Source organism: Herpailurus yagouaroundi, unplaced genomic scaffold (genome assembly GCF_014898765.1).
Source record: "Herpailurus yagouaroundi ecotype Mexico unplaced genomic scaffold, PumYag 165, whole genome shotgun sequence".
NCBI classification, from domain to species: Eukaryota; Metazoa; Chordata; class Mammalia; order Carnivora; family Felidae; genus Herpailurus; species Herpailurus yagouaroundi.
In genome coordinates, this window is record NW_024412406.1 from 15,574,769 (window position 1) to 15,597,721 (window position 22,953).

Consider the following 22,953-nt stretch of genomic DNA (forward strand, 5'->3'; position numbering starts at 1 on the left):
GATTGATTTTAAAGTAAGGACATTTGTTGTTCTCTGATTGGGCGTCCTTTGTCTGTCCTTTGGCGGGAAGGCTTTGTCCGTTACTTGTGGCGGGAGGAAAAAGGGGGAAGGGGGAAGAGGGTAGGGTAGGTGAGGAATGTGCTAAGCAAGCAAGTTTACAGAAGCGAGAAATGCTGGTTAGTTTATGTACAATTACTCATTCCATTACCTATCAGACTACATTTAGGAAGGTTTACAACCCATTCTACTACACAGCGGGTTACATTCAGGAAGGGCTTCACAATGCTCGTAGCAAACAGCAAGCAAAACAGACTTCTCAGCAGTTGTATTTCTTATCAAAGATCCATAATAAGCAGAAAAGAGAACCTAGCTTTAAACTAAGGCAGGGCTGTCATTTGGATTGTTCCTTTCAGTTGGATTCAACTTGTTAATATGTTTTGAGGACTTTTGCATATATGTTCATGAGAAATATTGGTCTGTGGTTCTCTTTTTTAATAATATTTTTTGCCTGATTTTGTTATTTGGGTAAGTCAGACCTCATAGAATGAGATCTCTGTTTCTATCCTCTGAAAGAAATTGGTGGAGAAATGGATTAGAGAATTGGTGGCATTTCTTCCTTAAATATTTGGTAGAATTCACCAGTGATCCTATCTCAGTCTGGTGCTGTTTTGGAGGCTTATTAATTATTGATTCCATTTCTTTAATAAATAAAGGCCTTTTCATATTATCTATTTCTTCTATCTTGAGTTTTGGTAAATTTCATCTTTCAAGGAATTGGTCCATTTTATCTAGGTTATCAAATTTATGGTCATAGAGTTGTCATAGTATTCCTTTATTATCTTTTTAATGTCTACAGATCTGTAATCATTCCCTTCTTTCATTTCTGAGTTAGTAATAATTTGTATCCTCTCTCCTTTTTCTTAGTTAGCCTGGATAGAGGTTTATTTTATTTTTATCATGGAAAGATGATAAATAATAAAGATAAAAAGTGGCATTTTCTTATTCCAAATTAAAAGAAAAATTAACGTTTATTTATTATTGAGAGACAGAGCATGAGCATGGGAGGAGGAGAGAAAGGAAGAGACGCAGAATCTGAAGCAGGCTCCAGGCTCTGAGATGTTAGCACAGAGCCCGATGTGGGGCTCGAACTCACAAACCACAAGATCATGATCTGAGCCGAAGTTGGACGTTTAATCAAAATGAGACACCCAGGGCCCGCTTCTTATTCCAAATTTAAGCCACTTCACTTTATTTGTTTGTTTTTTAATTAATTTATTTATTTTGAGAGAGAGAGAACATGAGCAGGGGAGGGGCAGAGAGAGAGAGAGGGAGAGAGAATCTCAAGCAGGCTGTGTGCTGTCAGCACAAACAGTGAGATCATGACCTAAGCTGAAATCAAGAGTTATATGCTCAACCAACTGACCACCTAAGTGCCCCTAAGCTATTTTAAAAAGCAAAAATCATATTAAAGCCAAGAAAAACAGTAATCAGCTTATTTTTTCTAAATTTGTTTCTATTTGTAGGCAAGTGAAAATATAATTTGGGATAAACTTTCTCAAGGAGAACAAATTTTTTATTTCAAAACTGTATGAGTCAAATGCAATCTGTGTCTATTTGTGATGATTTTCTGGTCACCTCATGAGAGGCAGATTCAGGGTCTTTTGAATCCTGCTACCACCACAAAGTCTAACATAGTGAATCTGAAGTCCAAATTTTCTTTTTCATGTACAGATCCCTGACTAAATAATTATAGTGAAGTTACTTGGTTGGAAGCATTTCAAACTTATTGATTACTCTTAGTATGCCTTCATTCTAGCTTAAACGTCAGTGTGTTTAGATTGTACACACCAAGGGGACTAGGACCACAGCAGCGAAGTAACACTGACCAACTCACTCTTACTGAATATTTATTATGCCAAGGAGAAAGTGACAGAATAACTTCATATAGAAAATTTGGCTCGCCGCAATAGGCACAGGCCACACAGCCACATCTTTCCCTCCCTTCCCAGCCTCCCCCTACACCTACCTACCTCTCCCCATTGTTGGCAGCAAAGGAAGAAAGAGTCCTTACTCTGGAGCAAGACTTCTTGCTGCAACTTACATGCTGTGCATCATTGGGTAAATTACCTAACCTTTCTGATATTGTCAGGATTGAGTGAGTTAAAGCATACAAAGTGTTTAGAAAAAAAATACCTCATAAGGAACCTGACTGATAAAAATGAACAGTTATTCTTAATTTTAATAAGTAATATAGCTTATGCACTATTTTATTCAACCATTCAATAATTATATGTATTCTGAGCACTATTCTTGGTGCTGGAACTAGAGCAGTGAACAAAACAGCCAAGATTCCTGGCCTCATGCAGCTGGTCTTCTAGCAGGGGAAAACAGAGGAAGCATGCAGTGAAAGAAATAAGTGTGAAACTTGGAGAAAAAAATCAGGTAAGGAGAGCGAGAGTGATGGATTTGGGATCAGGAAAGGCCACTCTCATTTGGAAATGAAGGAGTAGACCATGCAAGGTCTGAGGAAGCCCACATCTATCAGGGGAAATAGCAAGTGTCCCAGAGCAAGACTGAAATGCACTTCACCTGTTAGAGGAAAAGCCAGAAGGCCAGTGTGATTGCTGGTCAGGAGCAAGGGAAAAATGGCATAAATGATCTAAGAGAGAAAGGTGGAAAGGGCTGGCACTGTATTCACAGGTAAGAAGGATTCAATGCTTCTGGCAAATGTAGGAAGGAGGACTTAGCTGCAACACATATCAGCCAGCTGCCTCTCTGCAACACTAAAGGAGAGCTGCGGCTGGATGGAGGTGAGGCAGCTGTGCAGAAAAGAATGTGGCTCTCTTTCCTACCCACTTCCCCAAGAGCCAGAGAATTCTGAGTAGAGAGTCAGGTAATTATCTCATGAATTCCTTTCAGGGAAGGTAATAAAATGGGGTGATTGGACCCAAAGGACAATCCTCCCACTCGCCATAATAGGTACTTTACTAAAATATCCAGATAATTGGACATACTCACTGCTGCACATTGCCTGCCTCCACAATTGGAAGTTGCCTTTCTTATTTCCATCTGTATTTTAAATCAAAATGGACTTACTAAGACATACCATAAATACCTCTATATTAACTCACTTGAAGGAGTGGACTGTTCCACACAAATGTGAATTTCATCTTGGCAATGATTTTTCTTCCAACCCTATGACATTACTAAATTGAACCCACATTTTCCTGGCTGAAGCTATGGTAGAGAATTAGCTTTTACAGCATAGCCTGTTCCTTGAGTATCATATTAGATTATGTTTTTATAAATCTAAATTCTAGGTATTCTCTCCATTATAAACATATTAAGATAGTCTAGGATCTCCATGAGAAAGATTCTTACTTTGCATGGTTTAAAATGTGAATTGTAGCCCATCACGTAACACTTCTATGGTTAATGGGCATTGTGAGTTATATTAAAATAGGAATCTCCCAGTGCAGCAGCTACTCTGCCATCAGCACATCCTCCCGTGAATGCAACAGGACATGACATGCTATGTTTTCCATGGTGCTTTCTCTGAGTATGGACTGGGGCACACTAATGCATGCAAGCTACAGGAGGAAGGAAGGGGCATCTGGTTAATCTTGTTACAAACGAATGACAAATTATTAAAAAATGGTAATGCAATACTTTTCATTTTCTTGCACAAAAAGTCTAAGTCACTAAATTTAGAAGTCTGGGCAAGGTGCTCATAAGGCTACCGAAACCTATATACCCTCATTTTGTACAAAATGGCTCTAGATCCCTTGATTCCAGAAGATTATACTAGGGATCACTAAAGTTGAGGCACTGGTGTCAAAATGGTATAGAATAAGAACTCTGCTCTTCAAGGGTAGACACAATACCAAACGGTGCTTGGTGGTAACCCATCAGATTCCCTCTCTAGGAATCTGTTAGGTAAGATTTAGTGAAAGGCATGATCCTAAAGGTTTCTTATCTCAGGCTGCTATAACAAAATACCATAGGCTGGGTGCCAGGTAAGCGTGGCATTAGATTTGGTTCTTGGTAAGGGCTCCCCTCCTGGTTTGCAGCCGACCACCATTTCATTGAGTTCTCAAATGACTTCTTCTTTGTGTGCATTTGGAGACAGAGCTCTCCTGTTCCTTCTTCTTCCTATAAAGGCATTAATCCCATCATGAGGGTACCACTTCATGACCTCATTTAAACCTAATTACCTCTTAAACATCGTTGGAGGTTTAAAACTTCAACACATGCATTTTACAGTAGTAACAAATATTTATTCTATAACAGTAGAAATAGAGAGGCACAAGGAGACGATAAGCAGATGCCAGGAGGCATTAAAATCCAGGAGGAAGCAGACTGCAAAAGTTGAAATCAATTACTTATTAACAGAGTACCTTGACATAGAAGCAGATTTGGAGAAGTCCAGAGAGAATGGTGTCCTGTTTGGGCTATTGTTGGGCTACTAGTGAAGCTGATGTATCCAAAATAGTCATGAGCGATATTCCAAATGTCAGTGAGACCAAACTATTCTGTTATTTCTTCCCAAACATCCTTATCTTAAACCCTCATTAGCTAAAGTAAATCCCACAGAAGTTTCTGATTCTTATAACATGAAGGTCTATGACTAGCACAATTAAAAAATATTTTTAATTACATACGTGGTCATATTAAAGATGCTCTGATTTGCTTCCCTCCTATCCCTATAAGTATTTTCTCCAAGAAAATCTTAGTTTTAATTCTCAGCATATTTGTCCAATGACCCCATTCACCTACTTCCATGAATGTTTGTGTGTATGGATAGGGAAGTATTTAATCGATGAGATAACTTGAAGTGAAGATGATAGAGTAAATTTACATAAAAATCTGCTGTCTGCACACACACACACATACACTGGTAAGAGATAAAATAAGCTTTAAAACATTTTAAAAGATAGAACCATGCTCAATACAAGATAAAGCACTATCATGGACTTAAATGGAAACACATTAAGTTGGCAAACAGGAGGCATTTAAATTCACCACTTGCCCAGTACCAGCAAGAAGCAGAAGAGGCTGGACACGTATGCAAAATATCCTGTCCTTGAAGGCTTACTGCAGGAGATAAGGCTGAATGAGATGCCCTATCGGTAAACCACTGTACATCTGTAGACCTAGAGATGACTCAAGGAAGCAGAAACAGCCACCAGCAAGAAACCCAACCAAGCCATCTGCTGGCTTGGAGCCCTGAGCCTCCAATGTAAGGTCTTGTATTACACTATAGTAGTATTACACTGGTCACCCCAGAGAGGGGTGGATGAAGGAGACTGAAAAGCCAGCAAAACAGACAGGGGTAAGGAAGAGGAAGCGAGGGGCCTCCCTTTCTTGATGAATTTACAAAAACTTTAAAGTTTATGCATAAAATGCATGCCATGAAAAATCACCAACCAACTAAAAATACGATGTTAAGAATATATCCAGCCTAAAAACAACACAGAACAAAAAAACCCCAAGACTTTAAATATGTATATTTAAGGATCTCAAAGAAAGAAAGAAAAAAGATTGTAAACCATATATGGTAAGGGAGGGAAAGAGTAAATTCTTTTAAAAAAAATTTTTTTCAACATTTATTTATTTTTGGGACAGAGAGAGACAGAGCATGAACGGGCGAGGGACAGAGAGAGAGGGAGACACAGAATCGGAAACAGGCTCCAGGCTCTGAGCCATCAGCCCAGAGCCCGACGCGGGGCTCGAACTCACGGACCGCGAGATCGTGACCTGGCTGAAGTCGGACGCTTAACCGACTGCGCCACCCAGGCGCCCCAACAGGCTCCAGGCTCTGAGCCATCAGCCCAGAGCCCGACGCGGGGCTGGAACTCACGGAGCGCGAGATCGTGACCTGGCTGAAGTCGGACGCTTAACCGACTGTGCCACCCAGGCGCCCCTCGGGAAAGAGTAAATTCTAAGAACATAGAGATATTTAATCTAAATTGGACATAAAGAGACAATTTGGTTACTTGAAAGTAAGAAAAAGAAATTAGAAGAGAATTAAGCTAAGAAAAATGAGATCTAAAAATATCTAAGAGGCATAAGAAGATGTACAGAATAGATTGAGAAGCCCTAGATGGATGCCTGAAGGAGAGAAAAGAAGGAATAGGGGAGAGTAAATATTCACAGAAAGAGTTGGCTGAGCACCTTACCAAAATAGGAGAGCCATGAGTCTCAGGTGGAAAACATGAATTTTGATGGTCTTACATTAAATGGGAGTTGAATATCAAGCAAGAAAAGAATTTGAGAGTTTCCGGAGATAAAGATTACCTATGAAGGAATAATAATTATATAGAGAAACAATACAGAAACACCCACAAGTGGAATGAAACACTAATCATTAAATAAACCATTATTCAAAGGGAAGGAAGTATTTAAGACATTTCAGACACAAAAACTAAAATTTATTACTCATGGTGTCTCTGAAGAAACCATTAAGTGGTTTATTACAGTAAGAAGAAAAGTAAATCATAAGAAAAGTGTGAGTTTTACGAAGTGATGTTTTTTTAAATGGTAAAATCTCCTAACTTACTAAGATGCAAAGAAAAGTATTTTGATACTGTTATTATGGAAAAAAATGTATGTGGGCTGGAGAAGGTGGACATAATGCATACTTCCTCTTAAAGAAAAAAAATGTTGGAAGCAGGTAAATAAAAACAACAAATTAAAAAAAATTTGAGAAGACAGCAAAGACAATTTCAAACCATCAGATTAGAAATTTATACTCACTAGACTACCCAGTATGGAAAACTGTCGACAACTTTCAGACTTCACTACAAAATTTTTATTTATTTCTGCTCTTAAGCATGGACCCAACCCTCTCCCCTTTATTAAGCATGTAGGCAATGTGACAGGAATGATAGTCATTCCAAACATATCCCCTGTAAACTGCTGGAACTCCAAATTGGATATAAGATGAATTAATGTATATGTTGCCACAACTTCTTCTCTAAGAGAGGAGAATAAAGTAGATAACAATTAGTGAGAAAGTGACCAAGAGCAGAAGTGAAGATAAATGTAAGCAGGAGTGGGGTGCTTGGGTGGCTCAGTCAGTTAGCTGACCAACTGACTCTGGATTTTGGCTCAGGTCATGATCTCACGATTTGTGGGTTTGAGCCCCACCCTGGGCTCTGTGCTGACAGTGTGGAGCCTCCTTGGGATTTTCTGCCCATCCCCACTTGGGTGCTCTCTGTCTCTTTTAAATAAACTTAAAAAACAATTAAGCAGGAGGACAACAAAGGTAATTGTTTTCGATTTAAAAGTACTGAGTGAACTTTAAAAGGAAGGAAGTAAACATGAGCTGTGCTGGAAGAAGAGTATTTGGCTATGTTTGTGGGTTGTGAGTAAGGGAGAAGTCTTCCATGCAGTCTTCCTTATTTTGGAAGAAAGAATATGGGGTACACACACAGAACATTTATGGGAAAAGAGAGAAGCCCAGTTTAGCTGGGGTTTAGGGCAGAAGATAAAAAATAAAAAATAAGGAGATAAATTTACTATTTCCTCAAGCTGTTGTCCCATACCTACTTTTTACTCTTATTACTGAACTCCAAAAGAAGATTCCACTTTTCAGGACTTAACTGCTAAACTTTTGTCATGCTGACTTGGTACAGAAAGAATCTAGAGTCACATTACATGAATTTTCACATTGGAAGGGGAGAAGACTACTTGGGAATAGAGATTGGATCCAGGAAGGGAGAAGAATCCAGGGCCTCCAGAGACTGGGTCAAGGTAAAGACACTGGGCACTGAGACAGGAAGAAGGAAAGCATTACCAAGGTAGCTATGGATAGCAACTCAAGTGTGTTGGATGCAAAAGGAACTTTAAAGAAGGCCCCAGGTGATACAATGTTAGTGGCAAGAAAATCACAAAGGGCTATTGTTAATCCCAAGGTAGAAAATGGAAGATTAGGAATGATACTGAGTTTCAGAGTGTTTTACAGAAGCAGTGTACTATAGCTGAAAGAATATTGAATATTGATTCGAAAGCCCTGGGTTCATGCCCACCAAAGACATTTATTAGCTGTGTGAGAAGTTACTCAAATTCTCTTGATCAAGTTTCATCACTTGTACAGTTGATATAAAAATTATGAGGATTATCTTTAAGTGAACTCATGCTTTTCAAAATACTTTCTATAATTTAAAGCTCTCTATAAATAGAACATTTTATTGATTTTATTTTAATATGATGGTCATGCTATTATTTTGTGCTAAATCTCTTTCTTTTGGTAAATGCTTCTCCACGACTTCTCATGACACTGTTGAAATTTTCAAATAAGTGATGTCTCTTCCCCTAACATTCAGGTGAGCCCATGACCAGAAGTTAATTATAGATCTCATTACTCCAATTCAATGACTAATCTCTGGTAAGCACATTACTTGGGGAGAAGTTACCAATGTCTTTTTAAAGACTATAATATGAACTCTGAGAGAGAAAGATCATAAGTTCTAAGGATATTTTAAACATGGGGCATCCAGGTACCAGGACCATCTACATTGGTCTGCCCAACAGATGGTAGAATCTGGGGGGTAAACACAGAGTTGTTGCTAGGGAGAAAGAAAGATGAATCTAGAGATAGAGATGGAAATACAAATGGAAAGAGACACAGAGGGAAAGAAATAGAGAGAGATTCAGTTGGTATTCCTCTAATCTTCTGTTCATCCATGTGTTTATTGACTATTTCATGTGGATCAAGAATTATTTAAGATATTGGGGCTATATCAGTTATCTAAGACAGACTTGGTCCCTACTCTCATAGACTTATTACTCTATTAAGACTGAAAGAATGATAAATGCTTTTTAAAAAAGGAAATGCAGGACACCTGGGTGGCTCAGTCAGTTAAGCATCCAACTCTTGATTTCAGCTCAGATCATGATCTTAAGGTTCATGAGATGGAGCTCCTAGTCAGGCTCTGCACTGACAATGTGGAGCCTGCTTGGGATTCTCTCTCTCTCTCTCTCTCTCTCTCTCTCTCTCTCTCTCTCCCCCTCTCTCTCTGCCCCTCCCCTGCTTATGCATGTGCTCTCTCTCTCTCTCTCTCAAAGTAAATAAATAAACTTAAAAAAAAAAGGATATGCAAGTCAAGCAGATTATGGTGGGTCCTGAACCAGCCATGCTGTGATAGGTGAAGAGTTGTGAGACATGAGGTGACTTCTGATAAAGGCAGCTGATTAATCTCAATGCCAGTGACAATCCATCACAAAGCCTGTACTGGAAAGACATGCAAACTCTTTCATTTCTTTCATACTGCTGAAAGAGAATATAACCTTTCACTCATTAACTGTCCATTCTGTTGCCGAGAGAGATTTTAACCGCATATGTACAATAAGAACCTCAAATTTAACATGTGCAAAAACTCCTAATTCCTCACCATCCTCAACAAGCTCCTCCTATCTTCTCTATCTCACCAATGGTACACCATATTCCAGTAAAGGGCAAATATGTGGAGTCATCAGTGATTCTTCCCTTTATCCCTTTACACATCATTTAAGTCTAACGGCAAATTCTGTCAGCTCTATTTTCAAAGGATTTCTAATTCTGAAAATTTCTCACCATCTCTACTGCTACCCCCCTAAGACTAGGAAATGTAGACATATGTCTCATTTGCTCAAGATCTTCACACCGGAAACTGGGTGAGAACATTCTCTCAGTTACTCCTGCCTGCAGATCTTGATGAAATGACATAAGCCATATTTCAAGATACTGATACTGAGTTCATAGTCATATCTATCTATCTATCTGTCTATCTATCTATCTATCTATCTATCTATATATATATAAGAAATTGTCATGCTCCAGGTGGGATTTGAGCAATGCACACACTAGGAAGAGAACAGGCAGCCTATAGGACATGGACAAGTTCTTATTTTCATATATTCTTCCTTATTTTCTTCCATTTTCAGAAAGGTTTGGCTATGATTCGTACTAGGGAAGTTTTCCAATCAAAAAGACTTTGTTGTTGTTTCAGGCAGAAATCATAAACTGAACCTGTGTGCCTCTTTGACTTTCTATTACCTGTGTTATTCCTCTCATGAGGGAAAAAAAAACAAGCAAACAAGCAAACAGAAACAGAAATTTACTATTCTTGTCCTTAGCCTACTGAGGTTTCTAGATGTATTCCTCAATTCTAGGGTCAGGAGAGTATCCAAGGCCTTTTCTTCCTTTTCCTTTATTTGTCTTTAATTTATTTGACCTCCTTGGTTTAACCCAGGACAAGGATGTCCTGAAATATCCACATCCTATCTCAGAAAGATGGAATCATGGTATCTGTAAAGCTGTAAGAAGAAAAACAAAGCTCTTCAAGAATCATCCTCAGGCACCTGGTTGCCTCAGTCGGTTGAGCATCTGACTTTGGCTCAGGTCATGGTCTCGCAGTTAGCGAGTTCAAGCCGTGTGTGGGGCTCTGCGCTGACAGCTGAGAGCCTGGAGCCTGCTTCAGATTCTGTGTCTCCCTCTCTCTGCCCCTTGCCTAGTAATTTTCTGTCTCTCTGTCTCAAAAATAAATAATCATTTAAAAAAATTTAAGAATCATCCTCACCAATACCCAGTAGAAGCTGCAGAAACTCATTAAAGACTTCAAGAGGGAAGAAACAGAAAACTTGGAGAAGAATCCTCAGAAAACTCTAAAATGCTCATAAGAGTAAAAGACCACATCCACATCCTCATACTGTATCAAGGGACTGATTCCTGTGTTACAAATTAATTATAATGCTATCTTATTGAAAACAATTACAGAGATCTGAGTGTGTCAAGGATTATCTGTTTGGAAAGGTGCCTTTACAAGAAACAATTAAAATATAAAAGGTGATAACCATGAAATCTGATAAGTGAATTAAAACAGTGTGTTTGAATACAGCATGTTGACTTTTTGAGTCACAGGGTGAATACCTGAATATCTGTAAATAAAAATGATGCTAATTTTTCCACAAGTTTTTAGTGCTTAAATTCAAAATATAATAACCAATTACAGTCTTTTGTAATACAGATCTATTAATGAGAATGAATTGTTAGAGGGTGGAGAGGATAAAATTTCCCAAAATTGAGCTCCCCCTTCATCAAAATCGATAGCAAATTTTCACCTGTTAATGCTGATTCTGTAATGAGATCTTATGTATTTCACCTTTCAAAATGTCTTTTTACACAGATAGATACTACCAAATGCTAATATTAATTCACGAACCTATAAAACGCAAGCATATAAAACAGTTTGATGTGATTTAATTCAAACTACATTAGTTGTCATCAAAATGACTTTACAAAATATAAGGTTTTCATATAAGCACTGCTTTGCCTTGTAATGTTCGGTTGAATTCTTGAGGAAACGTTATCAAGTCTGAAGGAAAAGCTAATTTCCAAAACTATTCAGTGTCCAATAAGAGTGGTTGAAGGTGATTCTTCTCATTCAGAAAACCTTTAAACTTAGCCTTTAGCTCAAAAAAATTGCAAGAAAACTTTACCACTAACAGGTCACCAAACCAATGTGTGGTAGAGCAAGTCGGAATATTCAGCTTCTGTTTTGACAAAAATTCAGGGAACTGATGATGGTTAAGCCCACAACAGGAAGTGAAAATTCATCACTGACACTACTAGTTCAATAACGTATGAGAGATTCAAATATTTTCCACAAAGTACCTGTAGCTGTTCCAAGCAGGCGATTCATTGAGGCTAATTCTTCAGTCCCTTTAAACCTCACAATTACTCCATGAATAAACAACTGAACACCAACAGTGGCATCTGTAAACTCATTAAGCACTGGGGAAACTGGGTGAAATAATTTGAATTCTTATATAACGGACTATCGGTGTGGCTTCCAATGTCCTCAACGTTTTGAGGAATTGTTCTTGCCAAAAGGCTAACAGTTTTAGATTTAGTTTTTCTGGACACACTTGTTCAGAGAGGATGCTATGGGATTTTAAGTCACTCGAATCCTTTCCATCTTCTCCTCTCATCAGCTCTTGATACTGGGGTCAAATGGTACACACTTCGGGCAACAGGATGTTAAGAGTGGGTAAGAAGTAGGTCCACAAGAGTGTTTTGCTTGTGTGCACTTACCTTGGGTGCTATTTCCAGAGAAAGAGCTTCCTTATAGAATGTGCCCAACATGAATTCCTCTAACGTGCTCTCACTGTTGTCCAACTGCCCCCAGCAATAAGTCACAGCCTTTGTGGGTTTATAGAAATGAACAGTCACAGCGGATGCATGGGGATTTAGCACTGCTAAACATAGCTGGAGTTCTACAGTTTCTCAGGCTGGCTTTGCAGCGCCTAAGTAGCAATGCCTGAGGGGTCTCAGGAAGCTGGGAGACACTGGACACAGGACCCTTTGACATGACCCCATCTGAGTTAAATTTTTCAAACCTATAACTCTATTTTCCCCTTAGCAGTTTTAAGCTACAAAAGAACAATTTAACTTTAGGTTAATAAGAAAAAAGTCACAGGCAAAGAATTATAACCTGCCCTGGGTCTAACTAAAGTTTAAGGGTCTAACCTGCCAAAGCCCAAATTCTAGAAAATACGAGTAGAATGAATATCTTTCTCCTTCATAGCAGATTAACAAGGAGTTTTAAATCTTATTGCTGTCGTTGTGGAGTTTTCTTTTTTTCCTCCCTCTATATAGTTAAAATCAAGGAATTTAAATGCCTTTTAATTTGCAATAGGAAAAGATTATTTGATAATGAAATTGAGTGATTTGTTGGTTTACTTTCATTTTAAGAAAGCTATTATGTGTTTCACTTTGTCATAACTGGTATAGTTATGGCTGAATGTAATACTGGGGTTTTGGGGAATGTCATTTGATTCCATGTGAGTTTAGATTTCTGCATTAAATTTAATATAAAGCTAAAGCTGTATATAAATATGATGTATAATTTCATATTTTTATGAAATTATAATTTTTATGAAAAATTTTTAACTTTAACCAAGTGATAGCATTTTTCTTTATGGCCCTTACCCATTTTTCTTTATGTCAGTTCTGCTCACCTTTCCTTCCAATGGAAACGATGAATTTAAGCCTTCTAAAAATAGTTGGGAAAAAAAGAAAAAATGCCTAGGCAAGTGAAACAGAATATAATGTATGATTAATTATGCGGGTTTCCTCAAGTCAGCCAGTAAATCCTAATAGAGACAGTTGGATATTCGTTCACACTTAACAAGCTTTCCCCTTCATCTTTACTGCAGTGTGCCATCACCAAGGACGATCTCCTTCTGCCTTATCAAGTCAACACACAACCAAACAGCATTTTAATGTCATGATGTGTAAGGAAAATGATGAACAAGTTTTGGTGCAGTGACATGAAGCAGATCAGTTAAAAATCAGCAGGCTATTTGGAAACAAATTTCCCCCAGCATTCTCATGCTGTGGTTTCTGAGCCGGTGTCACTGTATGTTCTCTTGAATCCAATTTCTTTTGAAATGGCTTTCAGTTCTTTTTGTGTGTGCACTATTGATGTTAAGCATGAATGAATGCAAACACTTGCACCATCAAAAACAAATAGCATTTTACCACCCGGAATGCCCTGGCAGGAGTCCAAGAAAACAAGATTTAACTCCTCAGAATGGCAGTGGGTAGACAGAATTAATGGGTGGTCTTTCCAGGAAAATGTCTTATAAACTTCACTGAAATAGTCATCTGGTGCCTTGGTATCCACATTTGTCTACTTGCTGTCGGTATCTTAACTGTTATCTTACAACAGAAATTCAAGACATTGAATTTAAAAATTTAATTTGAAACTCAAAATCTGGCAAACCACTTTTTTTTTAAAACTGCAGAAGTGTTGCTGATTATTTGCATTATTGACCTACTGACACTTTGCTTTTTAGTTGATACTACTTAGTGTGATTCCCAGACAACAAATGAAACTTGTTTTGCCCATACCATTCAAGGATTTGTAGTTATATTGGTAGAATCTTCCAAAAGTCAAACCAAGACAATGGATACATTAAAAATCTATTTTGTAAGGAGTAAAATCAGCAGTTATAAGGACACTACAACATCCTACACAGAAAATTCTTTACTTAAAATTGCTGCTTTTATAATGGCTTCTTTACTTTATGATCTGAGGGGGAAAATGAGATGTTCTGGGTTAGAATCTTAATATATCTTGGTGGTCAGATATCTACTAGCCAACATTTCCCACTTGCTGGATGATGTCATCTCTTTGTTTAAATCACACAATTGCAGCAATGCCCACATCAGACTAAGGCCATTCAGACCTATAGGAATAACACTACTCCAGAATAATTTTCCAGCTTGGAAACACAGCTTTGTTTTATCTGCACTTTCCCAACCATGAGTGAAATATTTATGAAAAAAGAAATTCTATAATCTTATTTCTTGTAAATAGGCTAAATCAATAAACTTTTGAAATTATTGATATTTTAGTCACTTTGTCCCACATAAAACTTTACAGAGCAATTTACTGTGAATTCCTCTTCTCCTGATGTCTTGGAAAGTGGAAGTCCCTCCAGTGGTCACCTGTATTTTATACCCCTCAATCATTCCAGGAGAATGTATGTCTCATTCCAGATGATGTCTTCCAATCAGTTTCTGAATGAGAAGTGCTCTGTGGCCATTGGCTGAATGCCCTCAACTTGATAAGGGCAATAACGTTCTGGACATATCATATGCAAACTCACTCCTAGATACTTTAACCCCCTAAGTAGCTCACAAGTGGTGTCATATCTAAAAAAAAGACTGAGAAAAATGGCAATCTAAAGAGTAGACTCAACCTCTTACCACCAACTTGCTCATTGATGGGCTCTTTGCAGAAACTCTGAACATCACTGAGTCTCACTGACGCTGTCCTGAGCTTATTGACAGTATCTTGCAGCTATGGTGTTACTTCGAGATAACAACAAAACCATTAAGTTCACCTATTGCATTATACCTCTCCAGTTCTATGGAAAAAAGTGATTTCTTGATCTTAAAACTTGAAGAGACAACAAACTAATAACCAACAAAAATATTGCCACCTTACACTCTTATTAAATACAGAAATCCTGGAAGATGGATGTACTTTTTTTTCCCTAGCTAGCTAGAAGCCTAAGGCAGGAGAAAATTCCTGAACGTCAGAAAAATGAGGCTCTTTTTTCTTCAATACCTGAGCACTTTAATCCAACCCTCTCAAGAAGATGGGAAAAAACTCAAAGCATTTTGACTGTTTAAGTATTTACATGGTAATTATCCCAGTGAGTGAGAGAAAAAGAGGAAACCCTCTGTTCCTTGAGATCCTTGTACTGTGAACAATTTGCTAGCTGCCTTTGCATACATTATCCTGTCCAGACCTCTTAATTGTCATTAGAGGTTATCTCCAGGATTTCGAGAACTCCATTTCACAGAGGAGACCAGATTTACTGAATATTTGCATAATTTTTCCCAAGATGACACACTAGGTAACTTAGGGTACGTATGTTAGATCCCTTTGCCAGACTTTGAAGGAGGTTGTCTATCTATTTTATCTTTGCTGTAAAGCCTTGAAAAGTATTGGTAATTATGTGCTACAACTGAACATTAATTATCCAAAACTTTATTATCCATTATCACCAGACTGTCTCCAATCCAGTGAGATTTGGAATTAAATCCTGATCCCAAAAGGCCCAAAATCTAATGTCCAGGCTTCCTCCATAAAGCCCCCATTATCCCTTATTATCTTCTAGGCTGGGTACCAGTGCCCACTCAAGAAGAACAATGAGAATGGGCACAGTTGTCTAAATGAAGCAATCATTTTCTCCATGTTGGTCTAGTCTACAGCACTGGATTTCTTACTGACTCACTCTGAGTTCTGAGGGATCACCTGGTGACTCCAAAACTACTACCTGCCTACTATAAACTCCTGTGCATAGCCTTGTAGTATCAGCTGTCTCTTCTGGGCACCAGAATCTTCTCCTGTGGCCAGGCTAGGAACCTCAGTCAGCATTCTTCCAGTCCTGATTCATTGTTTATCATTTCTGCAAATACGTTTCTACAAATGAGAGGTTACAAAGGCCTGCAGACTTAGGCAGGTAGTGTAGATGAGTGAAGCTGGACAGACAATCCAAGATGAAATGGAGCACCACTGTGGGGTCTAAGCGTCTGGCTGGGGAAGCCGCTACTATGTAATCATCTGAGAATGTGGGCCTCGTATTATCACCTGTACAGATTTTTTACAAGAAGACAGAAATCCCAATATTTTATGTAATATTGGCAACTAATCCAATTGTATTTCTAAATATTATGGAGATACACAATACAAATGAACACTGCCCACAGTCCTCTAGTTAATGACTTCTGCCTCAGGTAATTGCTCAGCCCTGGCTTAAAAAGCATAATTCTCACAGTCTTAAAAGTCTTACTTGCAACAAGGAGAGGTGAGCCAACAATATTAATTTATGTTTGAAAAATAATTATGGAGGAATTTGATTACCATATCAATGCATTACAAAAGTAATCCACTCTAAGTAGTACCGGGAGATAATTCTCCATGAGTCTCTCAAGTTACTACCTATCTTGTGAGCAGAGACACTGACAACCTCTGTTTCAGACAATCTGTTCAGGAATGTTTATACTACAAACAGCCTTGGAAGAGAAATATGGAGTCTCCCTGTAGAGCTATGGTAACTTCCCATTACAAAACATTCAGGTTTCCTAAACTCAGGGTTCCTCTCGAGTACTATAACTTTCTATCCTATTTGTGTCATTCTGTGAAATTTGGGGCTTTGGGGACCAGTGAAAATGCTAACACCTGGAGTCCTCTGTCTCTGACAACTGTCTTCTTCCAGCATTGATAAAAACAATTGCAAATAAGGTAAAGTCTTGGGTTTTTAAAGGTTCTTGATAACCGATATTAAGTTTTTCCTCCACTCTGAATTTTGACCTGGTATCCACTCTAAAATCAACAGCCTTATGTTTCTTTCCATACTCTTTACCACATTTCCCTGAATCAATATATCCTTATCTTGCTTTTGAAAGTACAACATTGCCTCTTCTCCATCAAAAGAGTCATGAGCTCCCATCATTTTTAACACCCAAATCTCTTCCTATCTCATTGTTTTTAACTATTTGAGGCTTCCGTCTTTGCCCTCAGACAATAGCTTGGTGCTTCGCAATAACATAACCTAACATTACAATAGTAATTAATTCCCAGTGTTAATTGAGAATTAAATAAATTTATATATTTAATGTGCTTAAAATAGTACATATGTATGTAGTACATAGTGAGAAAGCAATAATATAACTGATTATTTATTTATTTATTTATTTATTTTCCAACGTTTATTTATTTTTGGGACAGAGAGAGACAGAGTATGAACGGGGGAGGGGCAGAGAGAGAGGGAGACACAGAATCAGAAACAGGCTCCAGGCTCTGAGCCATCAGCCCAGAGCCCGACGCGGGGCTCGAACTCACCAACCGCTGAAGTCGGGCACTTAACCGACTGCGCCACCCAGGCGCCCCAACTGATTATTTATTTAATCGAATCTCTTTAATAAATTAGTTAAGGGCTCAACTTTAAACGCAGGTTGTGACTTATAATAGCCTAACTCTATTATTGGCAAGCTGAATGGTGGGTAATTTAGGGTTAGGTATGTGCTTGGTCTTTTCTCAATTCAAATTCTCAATAGTTAGAAAGGTATCATTTTATAAGCTTTTGAAAAAAAAACAATCTTCTACGAATGATATGAAGGACCAAATACTAATCCCTCTCAAGGCAAAGTATAAATGAACAAATATACTGTTAAAAAGAAACCACAGGGCCATAATGGAGCCATTTAAGTTAAGCCCCCAAGTCAGTAAACCAAGACTTAATACTTAACCTAACTGCAGTTTCAACTCTCCAGGAGTGTGTAACCTTTAACCAGTCAACATGGGGATTTCCTGGTCAGCACGAGGAAATTTACTGATAGACCCCTTCCTTTCCACCTAGGAGGGCCAGGCCACATCAGCCTAAAACAATGGATTCTTTGCTAACAATTCCCCCTCATTCCTCTGCCTTTTTACCTTTAAAAACCTTTTCTTTCCTGTTGCTCAGTGGAACTCTTTTCAGTTCAGATGCTGCTTCATTCAGGAATTGTTTGATAAAGCCAATTCCATCTTCAAAATTTACCCAGCTGAATTTTTGTTATTAACAATACTATAAAGGCTTTTTTTTTAAAAAATACAAAACTTTCCCATAGGTGACCTGTACACTCAAGATGCCTACATACCATCACATAAATATTAGAAGTTTTCTTCACAGCCCTAATCAAAGTCAGTTCACCCAAATATTACTTCCATTGATGTTTCCACTGTGCTATGGCATTTTTCCTAATGGTCTCAAATAACATCCCTGCCTTTCTATTTTTCTAAGCCTGTGACAATTAAAATAAAAATTTCAAAAGGGTAAAAGGAAAGAGGAAAAACTACAAAAATCTGATTTGATTTTCCTACACTCCCCGCCCCCCATTTCCCAGTGGCTAATCCCCTCTCAAACAGTACAATAGAACAGCTAGACATAAAGAAAAGGAGATAAGACTGGCCAGCCAGTGCATTGTTCTTGCTAATCTGCACCATTTACATAAGGGTTAGAAGGCTTGTTTTATCATTTAAACAGGCTTAAAAGCCTCTTTGCAAATGAGATTTAGTTCCTACAAAAGAATGAATTCTAGCTATTTGGTGAGTTTCTGCTAGACCAGCACTGGGAGCTGACTTGGCAGTAACTTAAGCTACTTCTTTGGCCACATACAGTCTATGCAAAGATTGCTTCCAGCTGCCAAAACTGAAAAGTGTCAAGCTGATTAAATTCTTTCCAGGAGGTGAACAAGATGAGGAGCAGGTTAAGAGGCCAATAATATCAGATCTTAAAGGATACCTGGGCAAACTCGTTTTTACGCGGGTGCTTTAAAAGTGGCTTTGAACCCTTAAAGCCCTTAGAGTCTGCCTTTGAAAGGAAACAGAAGGGAAGGCAGCAAATGAAATTCAGAGACAGAAAGAGTTAAAATTTCTCAAACTGTGAAGTGAGGGCAAGCTAAACTCTTTGATTCATTGTTGGTCTGAGTGGCACTGAATACAAGGATACACTGCACGACTAACTCCCTTGCCAATGTTAGCACAAAAGGTAATTTGAAGTAAATGATTTTCTTAACATAGAGGAGTACACCCTTTGCATCAAAAACTTAGATTTTAAAAATTAAGATCATATTTTTATATACCATACCTATTATTTGTTTTACCTGGCACACCTTGAACAGATGTTCAACGTGACCTTGGCCTGAGGTTCGGCAGGGTGAGTAGCACGACCTTGGTTAAATTTGCTCCCAGAAGGTACAAGGGTAGTTACTCCCTCCATTCTTAAATCATCGAGATCCTCTGTAACAACATAAACAATTGCAGAGAAAAAATTAGCCCTAATGGAATTAATAAGAAAAGTCCATATTTTCAGATATCTGCCAATAGTTAAGCAAAACATTATATTTCCACTTTGCAAAAATATTACCTCATGCTTCAATTATTTTTCAAATCATTTCTAGATGTAGTTGGAGACAAATTACATGAGAAGATTTACAGAAGAAAAATGGTAAGAGACTGAGTCTGTTTTGGACAGTGGGCAGACCATCTATGCCTACAGAACATGGGTCTATCACCTTTCTGTAACTGGTCAAAGAAACCAACCTAAAATCTCTATAGCATTTAGCCTCACATGGTCAGGACTCAGTCAATGACTGCCAGTTTCTCATTTTTTGCCTTTGCTTCCAACTCAGAGCCAACCAAAGACAAGACTATATGTCTTCCAAATTAATTATATAGGATCATTTGCTTCTAATTAACTTGCCTTCACAACTTTCCTATCCAACAGCTTCCAATAAGAGCATGTCTGAAGGCTTCTCTTTTCACTCTTAACCTTTCCTTTTTGTTTTCACATGGGGAGGACAATATACCTGAATAGTCATGCCCAAGGTTCACCAAAGCCTGTGCCTACTTTTCCCAGGTTCTCAATAAAGACTAAAAGATCTAAGTTTCCCTGGTAATTCAGTCCTGATGGAATATGTACACGATCCCCTGCTTTATTCATAGCACAAGGACTCCTGTAAAAAGGCTTCTATTTATTTGTTCTCAGTCTTAGCAAAAGACGGACATAAAGTTTCAAAAGATAAATTATAATTTTGCCAAAACATAATCCATCATTTGAGGTTATAACCTATATAAGTAGGCAAATCACTCTCTCCTGATAAGGTTATAGGACTATCTGAACATCTGACACCCCTCCCAAAACAATCAAGAGTGTTTTGGGTTTAAATGGATATTGTAAACAAGTGTCAAATTTTCCTGAGATTGTGACAACTTTCAGTTTAAGTCATAAACAGGCTTTCCATTATCTGAAGAAGGCTTGTCACAGGAGTCTATTTGTCTCCTTCCTCAGGCAATCCCAACTAACATTTTTTCATCTACTTGCACATGAGCAATTTGGCAAGCCTACAGAGTTTTAACTCAATTTCATGGGAGTCATAAAAACTCATCACTTTGACCTGGCTGAAAAGGCGCATTCCCCTTGTTTTAGAGCAATAACCACCACTTCAAAATTTGGTGCTTTTGCTGAAACAGTTATATAGACTTCTCTCTTGATCTTATGGTTCCTCATACAACACAGACATTACTACTGTCTGAAAACACAGCACCTTTCAGCTATAGCTAATTAGCCTCCATGAGATTTTGTTCATGTCTCTTCCTCGCAGTACTGTTCACCACTGAGACATGACTGATCTGCCCTCTCCTGCCCCTACCAGAAGAAGAGAACTTCACAATTTTCTTAGCTCAGGGAACTTACTATATTCCATTCAGTCTTTTTGAGGGCTCCCATTGAAAAGTCTGGAATAATATTATTTGTTGATAGATCATACCTCAAAACTTCAAACTGGAGTAGAAAATGTCTTACCAATTTAAGCTTGCCTTTGGAATACAATCCTCTACGTGAAGTAAAATCAGCCCAGATGGCAGAATTATTGCAATTACTTGAGCTTGTCAACTAGACAAAGACCACAGAGTATATATATACATGAATACACGAATTTGGGATGCTTTGGAAACAAAGGGGTCAACTCTGTTGGAACTTCCATCAAAAATGGACAAGATGTTTACATGCATTCCTTCTTCAAAAAGAGGTAACAATTATAAAAGTTGGGGTTCATGAAAACAGAAATAATATGGGAGCTAAAGGAAATAATCTCTAGCAGATCATTTTGCCAAACAAGTGGCCTTAACAAAGATTTTGACACTATTAAACTCAAAGGATAAATCCTTAAATTAATTCAAAGAGACCATTGTAAAATGTCGACATTTAGCCCCTCATTTTGAAAAAAATAAAAGGGAAAAAATGTGGTTCTAGCTTCACTAGATAATCTCTGGTGTCCTCAAGACAGCTACTTGGTGGCACTAGGTGGTTTCAGATGGATATTAGCTAAATTTCTCCATGAAACTACTCATCATGGTACAGATAAATTGGTTATTATCTTAAATTAACATGGCTGGGTTAACTTTAAAAAGATAGCTGAAGTAATATTTAAGTCATGTGTACTTATCACCAGCATAATTCTAGAAAAACTGTAAATGTGAGTCATGGCCAGAAACTAAAGCTTCAAGGGCCCTTCTGATGGATTTTAAATAGCTTTCACTTTCCATGAGATTTCAATATGATTTAGCTATTGTATGCCTGTATAATTTCAGGGTGGGTCGAAACATTGTTTTGTCAAAAAGCTATGATCTTTACAGTTGCTAAAAATGTGCTCAACTTTGTGTTTCCAGCCTTGGGAATATAAATTTTTATCAAGTGACCCAGGCACACTTTTCACAAGAAATATGATAAAAGAACTCTGTAAGGTATTACCCCTTACTCAGAAACCATGTCACTCTTACCATCTATATACTTCTGAAAAGGTAGAAAGAATAATGATACCCTTGAAATAAAACTAACAAAACTTTCAGAAACCCTTGACCTCTTTTGGTCAAGGGTACTCCTACCCACCCTTGATGCAGTACGGTCTGCTCCGTCAGGGACATATTGTTTGCTTCCCTGTGAACTGGTAACTGGAAGGCCCATGTGTTTAAAGATTTTACATATGATACTATCCTCATGCACACAGACATCACAAAATATTACAGGTTAAGGGTGCATTCAAACAGTCTTCTTAAATAGCCTCTTCATGATTTTCAACTATGAGGCTTTATCTATCAGAAGATGTATCAGGGAAAAACTGCTCTTCAACCTAATTGGAAGGGATTCTATCAGATACTGTTAACAACAGATACAGAAGTAAAACTCCCTGGAGTAAATACTTGGGCTCACATTTCACAACTAAAGAAGTAATCCAGAATCAACAAAAGTGGAAGCCTGACCTAGTAGGGGACCTCAACTGAAGATTCTCTAGAAGCAGTTGATCTTCATAGTAGAAGATGATCCAAGACCCAACTTTTAGAATAATCCAGATAGTGGACAGTTTCTGTACAAGGTGCTGGATAAAAACCTCTGCCTAATTCCTATTTTGTTTTTTATCTCCTTACTTATAATCATTTCTCATTTTCTAGAGACCATGGATGTTGCCTATCCATAAAGACCCTTTTTCTTTTATTCTCCTTTTACTAAACTTAGATCAAAGTATAATTATTGTAACACCAATCTTTGATTATCCCAAACAATAGCCTTCAAGCTCACTGGTTGCTAGATACACTATTTCTCACTGGACCCTAATGATGAAAATCTAGGGCAAATTCCAATCTAGGGGAAATGAGATCAAAGGGAATTATAACCAATGGTGTCTTCACTTGCACCTACGGGGACAGATGACCTTAAATAGATCCATTTGTGACTCTACTAGTATCCTTTTCTCAGAAAAAGAGAGGGACCTTCCTAAGATGTTGGGCCAATTATTCGCCACCTGGACCAATAGAAATGCAAATATGTAATCCAGCTAATAGAAGGTCTGGA

At 38.0% G+C, this 22,953-nt stretch overlaps 1 protein-coding gene across 1 annotated transcript in view; it reads right to left on the reverse strand.

Annotated features, from left to right (window-relative positions):
- The window catches only part of CUNH8orf34 (chromosome unknown C8orf34 homolog), a 412,431-nt gene that overhangs the window by 118,194 nt on the left and 271,284 nt on the right, over positions 1-22,953 (reverse strand). Inside the window, 1 exon segment of the mRNA XM_040487647.1 lies at positions 19,208-19,343. Coding sequence (XP_040343581.1) covers positions 19,208-19,343 — 136 coding nt within the window.